The sequence below is a fragment of the Armigeres subalbatus genome, chromosome 1 (assembly GCF_024139115.2).
Source record: "Armigeres subalbatus isolate Guangzhou_Male chromosome 1, GZ_Asu_2, whole genome shotgun sequence".
NCBI classification, from domain to species: Eukaryota; Metazoa; Arthropoda; class Insecta; order Diptera; family Culicidae; genus Armigeres; species Armigeres subalbatus.
In genome coordinates this window covers 65,721,578-65,740,517 of record NC_085139.1, presented here as the reverse complement: position 1 = coordinate 65,740,517, position 18,940 = coordinate 65,721,578, and the positions used below count along the sequence as shown (strand labels likewise).

General features: G+C 42.3%; 2 protein-coding genes across 2 annotated transcripts in view; both read right to left on the bottom strand.

The window, feature by feature from the left end:
- LOC134226509 (uncharacterized) overlaps positions 1 to 18,940 on the bottom strand; it is a 952,521-nt gene that overhangs the window by 119,930 nt on the left and 813,651 nt on the right. The window contains exon 6 of the mRNA XM_062707335.1: positions 250 to 324. Within this exon, the coding sequence (XP_062563319.1) occupies positions 250 to 324 (75 nt within the window). The remainder of the gene's footprint in view (positions 1 to 249; positions 325 to 18,940) is intronic.
- On the bottom strand, positions 6,392 to 8,971 carry LOC134216197 (ATP-dependent DNA helicase PIF1-like). The gene is made up of 4 exons (XM_062695152.1): positions 8,146 to 8,971; positions 6,856 to 8,085; positions 6,484 to 6,792; positions 6,392 to 6,408 (listed from the first exon to the last, which is right to left on the bottom strand). Exons 1-4 carry the CDS (start codon positions 8,969 to 8,971, stop codon positions 6,392 to 6,394), a joined length of 2,382 nt encoding a protein of 793 aa, XP_062551136.1.

The window sequence follows — 18,940 nt, the reverse complement described above, 5'->3', positions numbered from 1 at the left end:
GCAAAACCTTGAATTCTATAAATAAGATCTCATTGATTGCTCACTGATTAGCTTGTAACATAAGTATTCCGCAGGAGAAAGCCTATCAATTTGGCCACGGATAACAGCTCTGTAGTACAAAGTAATAAACTGTGGGACGAACATATTGTGTGAAACCAATAAACATAACCAAAGATGCGTATTATATGATAATTTTAATTGTATGAGCATAATAAGCTTTCATTTCAACTCCACACTTTTCAATCTCACCTGTATGTTAAGGTCCTTGGACGCCCAATGGAGGTTATCGTGTGTGGGATGCAACACCGTTGGCTCGGTTCCAACCTGCAATTCAGAAACAAATAAAAAAAGAAAAATCAATTCAAGCCGCAGTAACTCTGTTTGTCTGACCGCCACCGATCCCACCCTATACCGATACCCAATGAAACGGATATGATTGATGGCACTTATGCTGAAGCAAAGTGCAAGTGTTGACAGCGAAAAGGGGGATGCAGCAGCAGCAGTTCATACCGTTTGGTGCGTTGTTATGTATTGCTGATGGATGCTGTCACCACATTCGTATCGTTCTCTATTTCCGGTTTTATTACCCTCCCGGTTGATTATTATTGCGATTGCGATTGTGTGTACACTGCGAACATTGAGCGGCGGATACAAAGTACCCATCATGGAGAAGATGGATAGTAAAAAAATTAATCAATTTGTCCGATCAGCCATTGATGACGAACAGAGGGTATACGCACAAGTACACGTACTGGATCTTTTATGGGGTACGAGAAAAGCATAGCAGTTTAAGTACATAGTTGTTATTGATACAGAAGTTGGCAATCGTCTGGGGGTTGTTAGCCGGCAGCCATTTTCAATATTTTGTAGAACGATGGTAGTTTCCCAGTAGTTGAGAAATGTTGTGAGGGCAGTAAAATTCCCTTAGTACCGATGCCGGCACTTACTTTTGTCGATGATGACGACGCTGACGGCTTGATCCTTGTATCAATAGGATGCGGTAGTAAATATCCTTCGATAATACTGTTTACAGCCCCCCACTGGCGTAGCATTTTAGTTCTGTAACGGACCTAGAAGTACTTTATCCTAACTGGATTTTTCATTCCATTTTTTTTGCCTTGATGTTGATTGATATCAAGTAGTAATAGTGCTTCAATTCTATCTTCATTTCTCTTGCAGAATAGTAAAAAGTGAAAAATTCAGTACATTCCAAAGTAGAAGCAAGACCTAACATTGTGTTAGATCATCGGGTGCCTCTGCCTTCACTAAAACATTATTACCTTAGCCAACGAGACCTAGGTACGTCACTGCTGTCAAAAATTTGGCTTCTGCAGAACGAACTTAGGCGCCACCAATATGATGCATTGAAACTAAGCCTACAGAACGGGAAAAAAGCTCTAAAAACTCGTAAGTTGTTTGTTTTTGTCGAATTTTACACATTTTCCATCAGGCAATAAGCCGGCGTTGAGAGAAGCGGATAGCACGACGAAGGTAGCGGCTGTATAAAAATTTACGATATTATGAGTTACTTTACCCCTGGTTGCCATTTTTTGGACTGCCACGCCATAGAACTGTGGCGGCCACTTTTATGGGACAAACCTCTCATTGAGTAGCATCATTTGCTCGGGCTCGGGTTGTGGTGTGCTGTGCAGAGCCTATTGTTTTATGGTCGTTGGCAATGAAAAATGGGACTCGCGTCTCCTCCATAGGCTAGAGGCTGAAGGCTTTCCGGTTGATGGCAACCATTTCGTTGGTTAACCAGAGTGGAGTGTATTGTTATGTATTTTTTGTTGGCTGCATCCACATCATCCAGGAGGTGGCCAGATGGTACCACTCCCATTACCGTTAGGGGTTCGTGAGCAAGGATTAGCACTGATGGTTCGCTTACTGTGAATGACTACGCTCCGGCGCTTGATTTCGAAGAGGGTCGTTAAAGGGAACAATGCCGGTTTGATAATACATAGTCGATTCAATGAAGTGTGATAGATGTCTACTGTCTAGCAGGTAGGATTACTGCCAGGGTTGGTACTGTATCATCGTTCATTCTGCGGATTAAATCAAGTAATACGTTGATGTATATTTTATGATAGTTCGATGATAAATCCCTGGTTTTTTATATTCTTTACATTTCTCTTTAATGTTTCTGACTTTAAAATATTGAATGGTGTTTTTCCACAATGTGAATAGAATGAATCAACTCATAGAATAAACTCCAAGATGATGAGTAGAAAAATTCATAATTAAGATGTTCTACGAAAGCGGCATTGTTTCAGGATGCATTGCCAATCCCGGACCATTCCCACAGAAATGGTCATATCTTTGATCTGCAGTATTTTATGATTAAAGGTTTTTGGATTTTTGGGTTTTTAAATTTCTAGATTTTCTGCTATTTGTGTTATCAGATTTTTAGATTTTTCAGTTTTTAGGTTAACAGATTTTCACATTTTTTGGTTCGGATATCTTTGATTCTATAATTTTAAAAATCCTAATTTTAAAAACTAGGATATCCTCAGCTATAGAGTTAAAGGATATCCGATACTATGTACGATTAATGAAATCTGCTAAACGAAAGATTGGGCAGAAAAATGGGTATTTTTTGTTGGCGCTTGGGGTAATTTGGAAGAACTCCGGCCATTTAATAATCTGTAGATTTGAAGGTTTTAAGATTTTTGAACATTCAGTTTCTTAGAGTTTTAAATTTATGGATTCCTATTTTTTGTATTTTGCAAATTTCAAACATTGATTTTAGGATTTTTATATTTTTTAGTTTTTAGATTCTTTTATTTAATCTTCATTTAGGTATTTTTAAAATTTTGGTTTAGGATTTCTGGACTTGAATTTTTTGCCTATCTTTAGATTGCCGGCTTTGAGGTTTTAAAATTTGAAGGTTTTTTGTTTTTCATATTTTTAGATTTTTGATTTTTGATCATCAGAAATCGATCTGAAAATTAAGATCTTTAGATTTGTAGACTTTTAACTTTTCAATTTTTGGATTAATTTGTTTTAACCTTTCCGTCCCCAACGTCTGTTTTTAAGGGCTTTCAAAAATCTAAACTGCTGTAAAAACCGAATTTCTTGACCGATTCTTTCACAACAAGTTGCATTCTATCCGGATGGATCCCAATTTTCCATTTATACTAGTCGAGGCTATCCACAGTATGGTTCCAGAATTATTCCAGATTCCGTTGGGGTCAGTTGTCCCCGGAATAAGTGGCTATTTACAATTTTAAGTCAAAACAGGTCGTGCGACACCTCAAACTTCGTGATTTGACAAAGCAATGGTGGGAAAGATATTTTTGGGGTTCCTGGCACACTCGGATTCAATCTGGCCACATCGATCACAATCCGGGGACCTACGGAATGGCCATTTTCTAAATTAATTCAAAATAGATCGTGCGACACTTCAAACTTCATGATTTTAGAAAGAAATGATGAAAATGATATTTTTAGGGTTCCTGGCCCACTCGGATTCTTTCCGGCCACATCGGTCATAATCCAGGGACCCAGGAATTCCACCGAAAATTTATACAGAAATTATACCGTAAATGAAATCAACAATGGATTTTTCGAAGGAAATTCTAGATTAATTCACAAAGAAATCCTGAAAGAATTCCGGTGGAAACTTCAAAATTTTTACTGGGAGATCCTCCAGGAGTTTTTTTTTCCCAAAAATTCCTTATGGAGTTCTTCCGGGAATTCCACCGGCAGTTCCTTAAAGAGTTCCTGCAGGATTTTCTCCGAGAATTATTCCGATAGTTCTACCGGCAGATCCTACGAGGGTTCCTTTGAAAATTCTTCCGGGAATTTCTCCAGAATTTCCTCCGGGAATGCATTCAAGCTTTCATTCAGGCTTCTTCAGGAATTTATATAGAAATTCCTCCAGAAGCTCCACCGAGAATTTCTCTGGGAGCTGCTCAAGGTATTCTCCGGGAGGTCCTCTGATGATGATGATGATCCAGCTACATACCCCTAGAAAGGTTTCAGCTAGACGAGATTCGTCTATAAGATGAATTATCCAAGATTTTTTCCGAGAATTATTCTGGTAGTTTCCTTCGGGGGTTCATTTGAAAATTCTCCCGAGAGTTTTTCCAGAATTTCCGCCGGAAGTTATTTTAAGAATTCTTCCGAGAGTTCCTCCGGGAATTCCACAGGCAATTCATCCGGGTGTTTATCCGGTAATTCCTCCGGGAGTTCCACCAGTAGCTCTTCCAGGAAATTATGCAGGCTTTTTTCAGGAAATCATTTCGGTCTTCTTCAGAAATTTAGCTGGACATTCCTCTCAAAGTTCTTCCAATAGTTTCTCTGGGAATTCCTCTAGGAAATCTTCTAGGAGTTCCTCCTGAAATTCCTCCGGGAGTTTTTACTGGAGCTCTTCCGGCAGTTCCTATGGGAATTTCTCCGGGAGATCCACCGGTAGTTTCTATGAGCATTCCTTAGGAAGATTCTACGGCAGTTCCTCCGAGTGTTCCTCTAAGAAGGAACTCCTGGAGTAATTTCCGGAGGAGCTCCCGGAAGAATTTCTGGATGAATTTGCGGAAAAAATATCAGAGGAATTTTCGGAAGAACTTTCGGTAGAACTTCTGGAGGTATTTCTTAAAGAAAGAATCTCTAGAGTAACTCTCGTAAGAACTCCTGGATGAACTCCCAAATGAACTTCCTAAGAATTCCAGGAGGAAATCCTGGAAGAATTCTCAAAGGATCTCCCGGAGGAACTCCCAGAGGAATTCTCCGAAGATCTTCTGGAGGATTTTGTAGATAAATTCCCAAGTAAAGCCTGAATGAATTCCCGGAGTAGCTACTGCTGGAACTCCCGGAGGAGTTTTCAGAGGAACAGCCGTTGGAATACCCGAAGTTGAATTTCTAGAGGAACTTCCGAAATCCCATTTCCCGTAAAATTCCTGCCATATATCCTCCAGGAATTCCCTGTAAAGTTCTTGAAGGAGGAACTCTTGGAAAAACTCCTGGATGAGCTTCCGGAGGAAATCCCACAAGCACTTCCGGAAGAATTCTCACAAGGAAGTCCTGAACTAATTCTTGGAGAAGTTTATGAAGGTATTTCTGGATAAATGTTTGAAGGAATTCCCGGAAAAAATACCAGGAAGAAATAATGCAGAAATTCCCAGATGAAATGCTGAATAAATTACCGGATGAATTCCCGGACGTTTGTTCTGAAGAAATTCCTGGAAGAATTCTTGGAAGATATCTTGGAGGAACTCTCAAATTAATATCCGAATGAAATTCCACAATTCCGCGAAAAAAAAAAATTAGAAGGGTTGTGTACAAGACACGACCGCAAGGTAGACGTTGGACAACGTAAGGATATTATTATAACATAATACGCATTGGAAATGATTATGGTTCTGAGATTAGTGCTAGCTAAAGTATTATGGTTTTGTTGGTTAGAACATGAGTATAATTAAAGTATGAGTATATGAGACACTAGCTCCGGATTCGATTACCTTGAGTGAAAGGCACTTCTTCAATATCGCAATAGGATAACTGCTCGGACATTGTTATACAATAATAATAACTTCCGCACCACTGAAACCAGAAATTCCCACGAGGAAAGGCGGTCTACAACAAGCATAGGGATATCGCAATCCAAATTGAGGGGGATTTTCTTAACTCAGAACATTCAGACATTCGGGGAAACATCCAAGTACAATCTAATACGCAGAGTATCAATCTCGATTGAACTGACCAGAGTAGTTCACAAAATGTGTGCAAAATCAAGCAAAATCCTCCGAATACATGGTTTTGCACAAATTTTGTGGACTTCACATACGCGACACAAAACAGGTTATCATAAACTCAGGTACGCCACATTCTCTCTATCGTCAACAATTTTGGTGGCCCTGAAAAGGACCGTTGGTTTGTGTTTGTATGAAGCCATTTTAAGTGTTGCGAATGGATGTTCTCTGAGGATGGTGCTTCTTCGAAGGGTCGTTTGTTGTACTAGTGGTTTGAAGGCGATGTTGACCGCAGCACCGGAAATTTAGCTACAACATTGACATTGTTATATCTGTAAAGAGGTTTATGAAATTGAATAATTGAAATAGATTGTTGTGAAATTGCTTGTTTTAATAAACATACCATATACACTGTGTTGAATAGAACAGCTTCCAGGTGATCGGACATTGCCGAAATGTAGCGCCGAGTTGACAGCGTCACGTCTAGCTAGAACAAGGCAGAGCTCAACCGGAGGAAGGCCGAGACCCTCAACCGGCAGAGATACCCCGGCAGCAGAAAATGGTTGTGATGCGAACGAAACGCTATCGTCAGACCCGGGCCATAGATGAAGATTACCGATATGGATCGAGCTATCAGAAGGAACCCAACAAACGAATTTGGCATGGGATTGGCTGCGGATAGTTGATGATGACGACACATCTCATTCTAACTGAGATTCTAATGAAAGTTGAAAGAAAATATACGGGGTAATTAGTATAACGGTCATTACTTCTATAATATCGTTAAACTAACCAGACGGCGCAGCAAGTATCGAAAGCATTGGTCGATGATATGAAAAGTAAGAACAATATCTCCTACAGTCCGCACCAATATTTCGCGTGAATGTAAGATCCAAGCATGTTCCACCAAGAGTGGTTGATTGCGAAGGGTCCGATACCAAATCCAAGAAGAGGTACTGCTTCATGAAGTCGATGAACTCAGCATTCTCCTCTTTTGATACATCAATGTTGAAGTCGCCGGTAACAACTATGGGCATGCTCATTGTCGCGTACATTATAAGGTTCCGCGCCAAAAAGAATTTCTTCTGCTTGGTTGTCGTACCTATTGAATAAAAGTTGGCATTTTAGAGAAAGTCAAACTTTACGAAAGTATTTTATAGCCTACCTGGTGAAATATACAGCGAAATCAAGAGCGTCAAACTACCCATAACATGCACCTCCGCAGCGCACACGTCACCGTATTCGTCGGCAAGCCCAAGTTGCTCGTCGTAACTATCACTGAGCTTCTTCATTGTGTGGGCAATCGCACAAGTGGATCCCGCATCGCGTTGGAAGATGGCCACTCCTGCTGCCCGCATTCCAGAGCGCTTGGCTTGGGCAACACATGTGTATCCTGCGATTCCGGACAATGCTCCATTATCCTCCTGCCAGGTTTCGCTAAGCGCCAGAAGATCGCCAGAAGTGAGTACATGGTCCGTAGCGATGTCAAGTGAATGAGCACCAAGACTCTGCACATTCATTGACACTAGTACAACACCAGTACCTTTACCAGCTACGAATTGCATAATGTCATCGGCAATTGTGCTTAGTCGGTGGTTTGACAAACGCTGCATTTCGGTGCGAAGTTCCTTCATCTTCGGAGAATCGCTTCCCTTTGCATGGTGGAATTTGAATTCATCTTTGGCATTAGTCAGAAACAATCCCTCCAGAGACGACACTCTAGAGAGGCCAACATATACAAGTTGTTGCTCCTGTCCTCTGTCATAACGGTACACAATTTGGGGAAATGTACCACCTTGTGATTTATGTACCGTTAGAGCGCACGCCGGAACTATCGGGAATTGAACTCGTTTGCACTTCATGCTACCGAGGGTGATGTTCGCGGACCGCCTGGTAATCGGTGTCCATTGTGGCTGCAAGACGCCTGGCTTTGAACACACTAAGGGCCTGGATTTTACCCTTCGTGTCGCTCCTATAGCTTCGTTCTCGAACATGAACCAAAGCCGAACCATTCGCTGTTCTGGTTCATCTTCATTCAGCTCGATGTGCATGAGTTGGCCGATCGCACCGTTAACGATACCATCATCTACCTCAACGTTTGTCGTAACCATGTACGGCATGCCGAGAGTAAGACGCAGCAGATAAGGCATGCCACCAGCCTCCACAACACTCATCTTATGAAGCTTGTTCCTGGCACTTACTAGCTGCTCATTGTTCCGGTATCCAGAGAACACATCTTCAGCTATACAGTCCACGCCGTCCGTTTCCATCAGTACCTCGCTATTGTACTGGTCGACGTCGATGTTACGGTGGAAAAGACGTACAGCATTCGGGACGTTTTCTCTGCACCATTGCACTGTCCGGAAACGACTCTCGATCAGCTTGGTTTCTTCGTCTGAAAATTAGATTAGCTGTTTAGAAATAATGTCAAGAATATAATTAGTTTAAATTTTACCTGTCAATCGTTCACCATTTCCAATCTTCGTCAGTACGGCAGAAAACTGCTCGTCACTCTGCCTCATGACTCGGACGAGAGGGAAGTATCGTAACGATTGCCAGAGTACGGCACCGTGCATAGAATTTGCTGGTGGTTTCCAAACAAATCTAGCGTTCACCGGCGGAAGTTGCCGGAAGTCTCCAACGAGAATCATGTTCATGCCACCGAATGGATCGTCATATTCCGCCTTAATATCTTGCAGCCGGGCGTGAACAGTATCTAACACATTGGCACCGATCATGCTGACTTCATCGACGATGATTGCCTGAACATGTGCAAACGCATTTCGGTACAGCTGGAGCGTTTCAAAACTCAGCTTGGAGTTTTGTCTGCGGGACATGGTTAAACGAAAAGCCGAATGGACCGTTGTTCCGCCAATAGCAACAGCAGCTTTGCCAGTCGAAGCACAAGCAACATATGCGTTGTTCTGTGCATTATGTGCTTGACTGAACCTGTTGTATGTCTCCATCAGTATTCGCAAGGTGAACGTTTTGCCGCTACCAGCCGGACCCGTGAAGAAGATTTGCATCGGCTTGTCGTTATCGTCGAAGCTATGCATTGTGTGGATGACGTGCAGAATCAACGAACGCTGTTCAGGATTCGTGGCTCGAACCAGTTCACAGTAAGCCTGCTTGCTCATGACATTGGACCGCTGTTTAACCACGGCGTTCAATGCATGAATTGGCAGGTTCTGTATGTCGTCGTCGTTCGGATTCATGTTTATCGCCCGGATGTACTCGTCGTGCTTGTCCGTGGTGGCTTCCTGATCCTGATCAGCCTCCATACCACACATACGCAAATATTGTTCGACAGTGTGTTCCAGGCAAGGACGGAAATCTTCGTTTTACTATCAGTTGCATCGATGCTCAATAGGCAGCTTCGTCATTGATTCGTGTTTGTTTTGATCAGACGCTCGGCAATGCAGGCACGAACATCTCGCAGCATGCTGTCAAACTTCCATACCAAATTAACCACCCGATCCTCAATAGCCGATTGATAATCGAGCGTAAAAAACGAATATCTACTGGGGCTGAAATGAATATTTCGAATTGCGGTTGATTTGCACCGATAAATGATGATTATTTTACTTTATATACTAAACAGATGCATATATTTTCGGAATCTGACTTCAAAATGTTGAATGCATGCACCGCAGTATGAAATGATATTCATATTTTGATATTTCAAATTGAATATCAATGCGCCAAGCTGAAGATTCATTTTGACACCGCACAAAACAACGCTGACACCGAGAGTCAACGCTTGCTGCTGTTCGTGCACATGCCGTCCTATTAATTTGCACATTCAAATTCGGGAGGGACTAGCAACTTGATTGTGTGTTGGATGTCAGCTGTTTGAGTGTAGTTGAAATGACTTTTTCTGTCCCTGGTTCCAGGTTCAACTCGCAGTCGTATATCTTTCTTTTCTGCATCAAGACGGTTTCATGCTCATCGTACAACTGTAGAAACTTGTTGCAATCGAGCACATCACACATCTCACTACGGAATGGAAGGAATAGTAAAACCATCTCACGCTTGTAATCGTCGAGCTCTGTCATAGCGTACGCACGCCACCGCAATACGCGTGCAATGTTACGGCGATTGTAGGTGTTTGCCGACTTTTGCGCTTTCGTGTAGTAAGCAGCGAATTCAGCCAAACAGACGTCCTCAAGATCCCTACGATCTTCGTATTTCTGAATTATATTTGACGTCCATATATCTTCAGAATCATCCGGAATTCCTTCATCATCCATCTGTTGCTTACGCTTCCTGGTTTTGGTCCTCTCATGTGGCCACATGGTGGGAATAAATACGACTTTTCGGCTGGCCTCGGACATCGGCTGGCGGAGCAGATACCATGCGGCCTCTTGCGCTGACATTTCTACCGAATTCAGCATTTTAAGGCTCACTTTCTTCAGCAGCGACCTGTAATCCTGATCCGGAAACTCTTCCTGCAGCTTCACAAGGTCCCGATGCAAACTACTTATGCCACGATTTGTCTTGTTCACGTACTCGACAACGTACGCAGCACACGAATACTCCTCAAGGATAAACTGGAGGTCCATGTTTGACCGCAGGATATTTGCTATCCATGGGTTAAACGGGTTCGTTCATAATTCCATCATCGCTCGTTCTAGAAACACTGTAGGTCGACTTATCGAGCTGCGAATGACGTCAAGGTAGTACTCGTATGAACAGTTGCACTCTACGAGGAATTGATCGAGCGTGTCGAACAATTTCGTCTCCAGAACATTACGCATCGTGATGGATCGTGCTCTAAGTTGTCCCCGGCGTCCATCGTCCCCCGTAAGTGGCAAAAGCACTCTTGTACGGTCCATGGGCCAATATGGAATATTGAACCGACAGCTCTTATCATTACGCTTGAAGCACGTGAACGTATGCTTGTGCACCTGGTTCGCGTACGTGTCTGGCAAATCAGTCGAATCAACGGAGCATAGACTGTCAATCAGTTCTATTGTTTTGGGCATGTTCTCCGAGATCGGTTCACTTGGATCCTTGTTCAGCCAGATTAGAACATGGGCGTGAGGACTGCCACGATGTTGAAATTCAATCCGCTTGAAGTAATCAACAACGCGAAACTTCCCAAACGGGCTGTATCTGGACGACTGAAGCAGCTGCATAATGACGTCTACAAGCTTGTTGAAATATATGCAGCATGTCACCGGATCCTCGTTCACCAGAGTGGCTCGCTGCAATGCTGATAGATTCTGAACGTCGATGACACTATTCCCACCGGACAAGCTTTGTAAAGTTCGCAACAGGTGTGGCCATTTGGTCTCACTGGCACTCAGGGTGAGGAACATAGTTGGCTTCCCTAATTGCCGGATCATGGCGAACAAATCGTTCTTACGCTGTTGCCAGTACTGTACGGAATTCGGAATCGATTTTAGGAATGATAAATTCCGATCGACGCACTGCTCCAGGAACAACTTATCATCAAGCATGGCCCGTGTGATATTGGCTGTTCCCATACACTTGAACGTACATTGCAGCCCCTCAGATACCCGCAAACGCAGAATCTTCATAGCAACGTATAATACATGCCTGGGCTTGGCAGCTCGTCGGTCACTGCGCCGCAGTTCACTGGTGGCCATCATATACGGCGTCACCCGTACTTCCGGATTGTAAGTCCTCGGTTGCCCCAAATATACATCCGGGAATGATAATTCTTCGGCATGCTCATCGTAGATGATCGACAGCGGAACTCTGTTCTGTGCCGGAGCAATCTCCAGACACTTATCCTCATTCCAGAGGAGTGTTTGCTGCTGTCCTATAAGCAATTCGACATCATTGCTATTTTCGACCGTGTCAATTACATCTTCCGTAGTTTGTGCTGCAGAATCGATGGCATTCAACTGGTCCTCGTTGAAAGTTATACCGTATCGACGATACAGTGGCGTATTCTCCAGGTACTTCAGCCAGGCTTTGATCGTCCCCTTCTTCACAAATCCTGACAGATAGGCGGACTTATGTATCAAATGCTTCTTAATGGAAACATTGAACGCCCTGTCATCGTCCAGCTGGCGGGGAAGCTCCTTGACCATTTGATCCACATCTACAGGTACATTAATGACCTGTCCGATTATGCCATAGCTCCCTAAAAATGTTATCAAATGGTAGTGAAAATATTTGCATTACAAGAAACTACGTAAAATTTACCTGCGGCAAAACGCAGTCGCCGAATTTGCATGAAAGGCAACCGTGGCGAGATCAAACGCTCTGCAATCGGATCGAGTTGTGGAAGTGGTGGATTCGTAGGAAATTCCGGGAACCGAAAACCATTCGAAACGACAAGTGACGGTACATGACCGCGTTTCAAGTTGGCATGGCATGTCTTACATGCTGGAATAGTTCCGACAGTGTTGTTTGCTTTTGCCAACACAGCCACTTCGGCGTTGTTAAGCGGCTTTAGGTCATTTACAAACCACAACCGGTCACAAACACCACATGGGAAACCAAAACGATTTTCAACAAAACGTTTGTTGAACTCTGCTGATGCTCCTTCTAGATTCGGATCGAATGGTTCTACCGGATATAAGAGTTATCAACACTTTGATTTGAATTTAAATTTGTTCTAACTAACCCTGGCTAGCATGCTCAGCAAAAGAGATGTCCTCTTCTCCTCTATGCATTATAGGTACCGGTGTGGCACGAACAGCAATAGATGGTTGTGAATCACACAACGAAACGTCGCCATCGCTGAGATTATCGCGGAAGATGGCTTCTTCGGGAAGAAAGCGCATCGGTGGAAATACTACAATACGCAATCCAGTTTTCCGCGAGCGGTAATGGCCGCCAGCACGCCTGCGGGCCAGTCTCTGGTTTGACGTTTCTGGAGGTCAACTGCACCCACCATTCGAGCATTTTGATCAATGTGGTATATAAGAAGGATTGAATTCACTGAATCAGCACCTTTTTATATGCCACATTGGTCAGAATTCTCGGAGCGGTGGGTGCAGTTGACCTCCACAGACGTCAAATCAGAGACCAACCGCAGGCAAGCTGGCGGCCATTACCGCTCGCGGAAAACTGGATACATTTTTGACAGATTCATTATTCGTGAAATTGTTACAATGTTGGAGACCACGTTTATAGTAAAATAATTTTCTTAGTGTGAATATGAATGACAATATAAGTTATTGGCAATAAACGAATTATTTCACTATAATAACACCTACCTCTTCGTCGAAAATATAATACCTATCTGATATATTTATTGACACAATATTTAATCTCGCAAATTGTCTGTGATATTTGGTGCCTCGGTGTGTCTCATAATATTCAGTGAACCGATGTAAATTAAATGTTTGTGATAAAAGTGAAAAGTTTGGATAGCTGATATTCAATTGACAATTCAAAGTATTTAAACAAGTTTATTATTCAGTCATCAAAGGTTCTTGAGATATGTTCAGTCCTTTCTACTTTTCAAACTTTAATACTGATGAAAATGTGACAAAATGCCGCTTACAAATGGCAAATTATTATTCTGTTAAATAAGTTTTGAATGATTCAAATGGTTTCGAAAATATAATAAATTTTTAAATAGTAGTAGTATTGAAGTATTTTACTCCAAACATGTAAAATTTAATATTTGACGTATTATGAACAATTCACCATTTACCAGGTAAAAAGGCATTTGTTCAAAATTGATTATTCTTGCTGCTATAAAATTAGAACGAGGAGAGTAGAAATTTCAGCATATTTCACAGTGAAAATTAAACTCATGTTGAAAACATGGTATAACATTTCAAGAATTATTGAAATGCAATTGAAATCCCATGCTAGTTGATTATTTATGAAATATAAATAAAATAAACTATTGATTATTTATTATAGGAATAACATAAAGTGACTGTGATATTTTATTAATTAAATGTGATTGTTTTCATTGTGAGATATTTATAGTGAAAATTTTCAATTTTTAAGATTTCCTACCTCGAGTTGAAGGGCCTTCTCCAGCGTCCCACCCAGCAGTGGATGACGCTTCACCTTTGGTTGCCTTCTTCTTCGCTCGATATTCCCGAGCTCGTTCAGCAGCGGTTCTTGGCTGCTTGGGAGGGTCATCCTCCTGTTGTTCCTGCGTGCGTTTACGGTAGTTACGCACATACGTTGAATTCATGTGTTGTGACATGACTTCTTTCACTCCTAACTTCACTAATTTCTCACTTATTTTCTACTCAGTAGACCGAAACTCGTTAAACACTGAAAAGCACATACGTGCTATGGGGTTTAGAAAGGTAATTGTCTCTCTATTAACACTTTGTTAATGAATATTGATGTTTGTGTTGGGAATTGCATCAACTGTAAACGGTTTCAGGGGCTTCTGTCATCACAAATCGATCATGATATGCATTTTGAAGGAAAATTATCTTGGCTCAACCTTCTCTTTTGTAAAATTGTAGTTCTGAAAAGAACCGAATTATTCTCCATGAAGCGCCTTTCCGAACAATAATAGGCAACAAAACCAAATCAGTATCTTGAAATAAAATTTCACATTTCTGATACTGATGTCATTCATGTGGCAGCATCTCCCTCCGACGCGTGCTACGGACGGAAACTTTCTGCGATTGCCAAGCAATTAATTTTCACTTTGAACCAAATTCTTCCTTAACCTTCCCTCTTATAGAATGTTGGGTCCTGAGAAGAACCGAATAATATATGTAAATAATGCGCCTTCCGAATTACTAACAGCAACCACTCAACAGTCCGACACGCGCTTGTGATTCTACTACCGAAGTCAATTTCCGCTGTGGCCAAGCGATGATGATTTGTCTTTGATGAAAATATATTCTGCTCAACCTTTTCTTCAGGAAAATTGAGGTTCTGAAAAGAACCGATTGATTAACAACAATGCGCCTTCCCAATGAACTGCAACAAATCAAGATCCAGATGCTGGGACCGTTTACCATTTTCCATGACATACCGAACGAAATGGCTCGCGCGCGCGGGGAAGCAACTTTCTTGTAATCAAGTAAGACGGCGCATTAGTCCCGCCTCTTTGTTAATCGGGATGAGTGCAAACCTTCACCAAAGGGGCGGAGCTAGAGGGTTTACATTATTGACTACAAGAAAGCTGCTATCTCGCGCGCGCGAGCCATTTCGTTCGCAACATGCTTGTTCCGCTGGCGTTTGTGGTGATTGTGGAAGCAGCGCGGTGGGTGAAGTACATTTCTGCATGCGAATACATTTTTACAGTCTCTCCCTCTGACGCATGCTTGTGAGTCTGTTACAGATGGAAATGTTCTGTCATCACAAATCGATCATGATATGCACTTTGAAGACAAATTTTCTTGGCTCAACCTTCTCTTTGTAAAATTTTAGTTCTGAAAAGAACCGAATTATTCTCCATGAAGCGCCTTTACTAATAGGCAACAAAACCAAATCAGTATCTTGAAATAAAATTTCACATTTCTGATACTGATGTCATTCATGTGGCAGCATCTCCCTCCGACGCGTGCTACGGACGGAAACTTTCTGCGATTGCCAAGCAATTAATTTTCACTTTGAACCAAATTCATCCTTAACCTTCCCTCTTATAGAATGTTAGGTCCTGAGAAGAACCGCATAATATATGTAAATAATGCGCCTTCCGAATCACTAACAGCAACCACTCAACAGTCCGATACGCGCTTGTGATTCTACTACCGAAGTCAATTTCCGCTGTGGCCAAGCGATGATGATTTGTCTTTGATGAAAATGTATTCTGCTCAACCTTTTCTTCAGGAAAATTGAGGTTCTGAAAAGAACCGATTGATATACAATAATGCGCCTTCCCAATAAACTGCAACAAATCCAGATCCAGGTGCTGAGAGCGCTTGCCGCTTTCCTCGCCATATCGAACGAAATGGCTCGCGCGCGCGGGAAAGCAACTTTCTTGTAATCAAGTAAGACGGCGCATTAGTCCCGCCTCTTTGTTAATCGGGATGAGTGCAAACCTTCACCAAAGGGGCGGAGCTAGAGGGTTTACATTATTGACTACAAGAAAGCTGCTTTCTCGCGCGCGCGAGCCATTTCATTCGCAACATGCTTGTTCCGCTGGCGTTTGTGGCGATTGTGGAAGCAGCGCGGTGGGTGGAGTACATTTCTGCATGCGAATACATTTTTACAGTCTCTTCCTCTGACGCATGCTTGTGAGTCTGTTACAGATGGAAATGTTCTGTCATCACAAATCGATCATGATATGCACTTTGAAGACAAATTTTCTTGGCTCAACCTTCTCTTTTGTAAAATTTTAGTTCTGAAAAGAACCGAATTATTGTCCATGAAGCGCCTTTCCGAACACTAATAGGCAACAAAACCAAATAAGTATCTTGAAATAAAATTTCACATTTCTGATACTGATGTCATTCATGTGGCAGCATCTCCCTCCGACGCGTGCTACGGACGGAAACTTTCTGCGATTGCCAAGCAATTAATTTTCACTTTGAACCAAATTCATTCTTAACCTTCCCTCTTATAGAATGTTAGGTCCTGAGAAGAACCGCATAATATATGTAAATAATGCGCCTTCCGAATCACTAACAGCAACCACTCAACAGTCCGGCACGCGCTTGTGATTCTACTACCGAAGTCAATTTCCGCTGTGGCCAAGCGATGATGATTTGTCTTTGATGAAAATGTATTCTGCTCAACCTTTTCTTCAGGAAAATTGAGGTTCTGAAAAGAACCGATTGATATACAATAATGCGCCTTCCCAATAAACTGCAACAAATCCAGATCCAGGTGCTGAGAGCGCTTGCCGCTTTCCTCGCCATATCGAACGAAATGGATCGCGCGCGCGGGAAAGCAACTTTCTTGTAATCAAGTAAGACGGCGCATTAGTCCCGCCTCTTTGTCAATCGGGATGAGTTCAAACAGTCGCCAAAGGGGCGGGGCTAGAGGGCTTACATTATTGACTACAAGAAAGCTGCTTTCTCGCGCGCGCGAGCCATTTCGTTCGCAACATGCTTGTTCCGCTGTCGTTTGTGGTGATTGTGGAAGCAGCGCGGTGGGTGGAGTACATTTCTGCATGCGAATACATTTTACAGTCTCTCCTCTGACGCATGCTTGTGAGTCTGTTACAGATGGAAATGTTCTGTCATCACAAATCGATCATGATATGCACTTTGAAGACAAATTTTCTTGGCTCAACCTTCTCTTTTGTAAAATTTTAGTTCTGAAAAGAACCGAATTATTCTCCATGAAGCGCCTTTCCGAACACTAATAGGCAACAAAACCAAATCAGTATCTTGAAATAAAATTTCACATTTCTGATACTGATGTCATTCATGTGGCAGCATCTCCCTCCGACGCGTGCTACGGACGGAAACTTTCTGCGATTGCCAAGCAATTAATTTTCACTTTGAACCAAATTCATCCTTAACCTTCCCTCTTATAGAATGTTAGGTCCTGAGAAGAACCGCATAATATATGTAAATAATGCGCCTTCCGAATCACTAACAGCAACCACTCAACAGTCCGACACGCGCTTGTGATTCTACTACCGAAGTCAATTTCCGCTGTGGCCAAGCGATGATGATTTGTCTTTGATGAAAATGTATTCTGCTCAACCTTTTCTTCAGGAAAATTGAGGTTCTGAAAAGAACCGATTGATATACAATAATGCGCCTTCCCAATAAACTGCAACAAATCCAGATCCAGGTGCTGAGAGCGCTTGCCGCTTTCCTCGCCATATCGAACGAAATGGATCGCGCGCGCGGGAAAGCAACTTTCTTGTAATCAAGTAAGACGGCGCATTAGTCCCGCCTCTTTGTCAATCGGGATGAGTTCAAACAGTCGCCAAAGGGGCGGGGCTAGAAGGCTTACATTATTGACTACAAGAAAGCTGCTTTCTCGAACGCGCGAGCCATTTCGTTCGCAACATGCTTGTTCCGCTGGCGTTTGTGGCGATTGTGGAAGCAGCGCGGTGGGTGGAGTACATTTCTGCATGCGAATACATTTTTACAGTCTCTGCCTCTGACGCATGCTTGTGAGTCTGTTACAGATGGAAATGTTCTGTCATCACAAATCGATCATGATATGCACTTTGAAGACAAATTTTCTTGGCTCAACCTTCTCTTTTGTAAAATTTTAGTTCTGAAAAGAACCGAATTATTCTCCATGAAGCGCCTTTACGAACACTAATAGGCAACAAAACCAAATCAGTATCTTGAAATAAAATTTCACATTTCTGATACTGATGTCATCCATGCGGCAGCATCTCCCTCCGACGCGTGCTACGGACGGAAACTCTCTGCGATTGCCAAGCAATTAATTTTCACTTTGAACCAAATTCATCCTTAACCTCCCTCTTATAGAAAGTTGGGTCATGAGAAGAACCGAATAATATATGTAAATAATGCGCCACTAACAGCAACCACTCAACAGTCCGACACGCGCTTGTGATTCTACTACCGAAGTCAATTTCCGCTGTGGCCAAGCGATGATGATTTGTCTTTGATGAAAATGTATTCTGCTCAACCTTTTCTTTAGGAAAATTGAGGTTCTGAAAAGAACCGATTGATTTACAATAATGCGCCTTCCCAATGAACTGCAACAAATCAAGATCCCGAACCATGCGAGAAATTTTCACTGGAGTGCCGATGACGCCGACGATAGTCTGTTTGCCGTTGAGCCGCTGTCCCTGCCGTTTCTCGTTCTGTCCACTCTCCGTAGAACCTCGAACCGAAATGACGCGCGGGCGCGAAACACAGGTCTATTCATACCCAGAGAAAATGAAACGGTGGGTCAAAAGGCCCGTGACTTATATCATTCTGATGTCCGTGTTGGGAATGCATGAACGGGATTGGTTGATTCTGATATTTTTACTGGGTAGAACAAAAAATTGAAATTTTTAATAGCTTATCGTGAATGATTAAAAGATTCAATGAAATTGACAAATTGCTGGAGAATTTCCGAGTCGATTGATATATAAATCTCAAAAATCCATCGAAGGATAAAGGCTGTATTATCGTTCAAAATCTTACATGATTTCGTGACGGTCTCCAATTTTAGATTCTGATTTGACACCCAGTACCTTCGGGTAAGACGTTGTCCAACGTCAAAACGGGAGAAATTCCTCAAGGAATTCCTGGAGAAATACCTGAAGCAATTCCCGGGAAAATACCTGGAAGAGTTTCCGAGGAAATACATGGACGAATTCCTGGAGAAATTTCTATTTTTTTATTCTTTATTAAAGTGTTTTTTTAATTCTAAAATTAAGTTCAATACATAGAGAAATTTCTAAATAAATT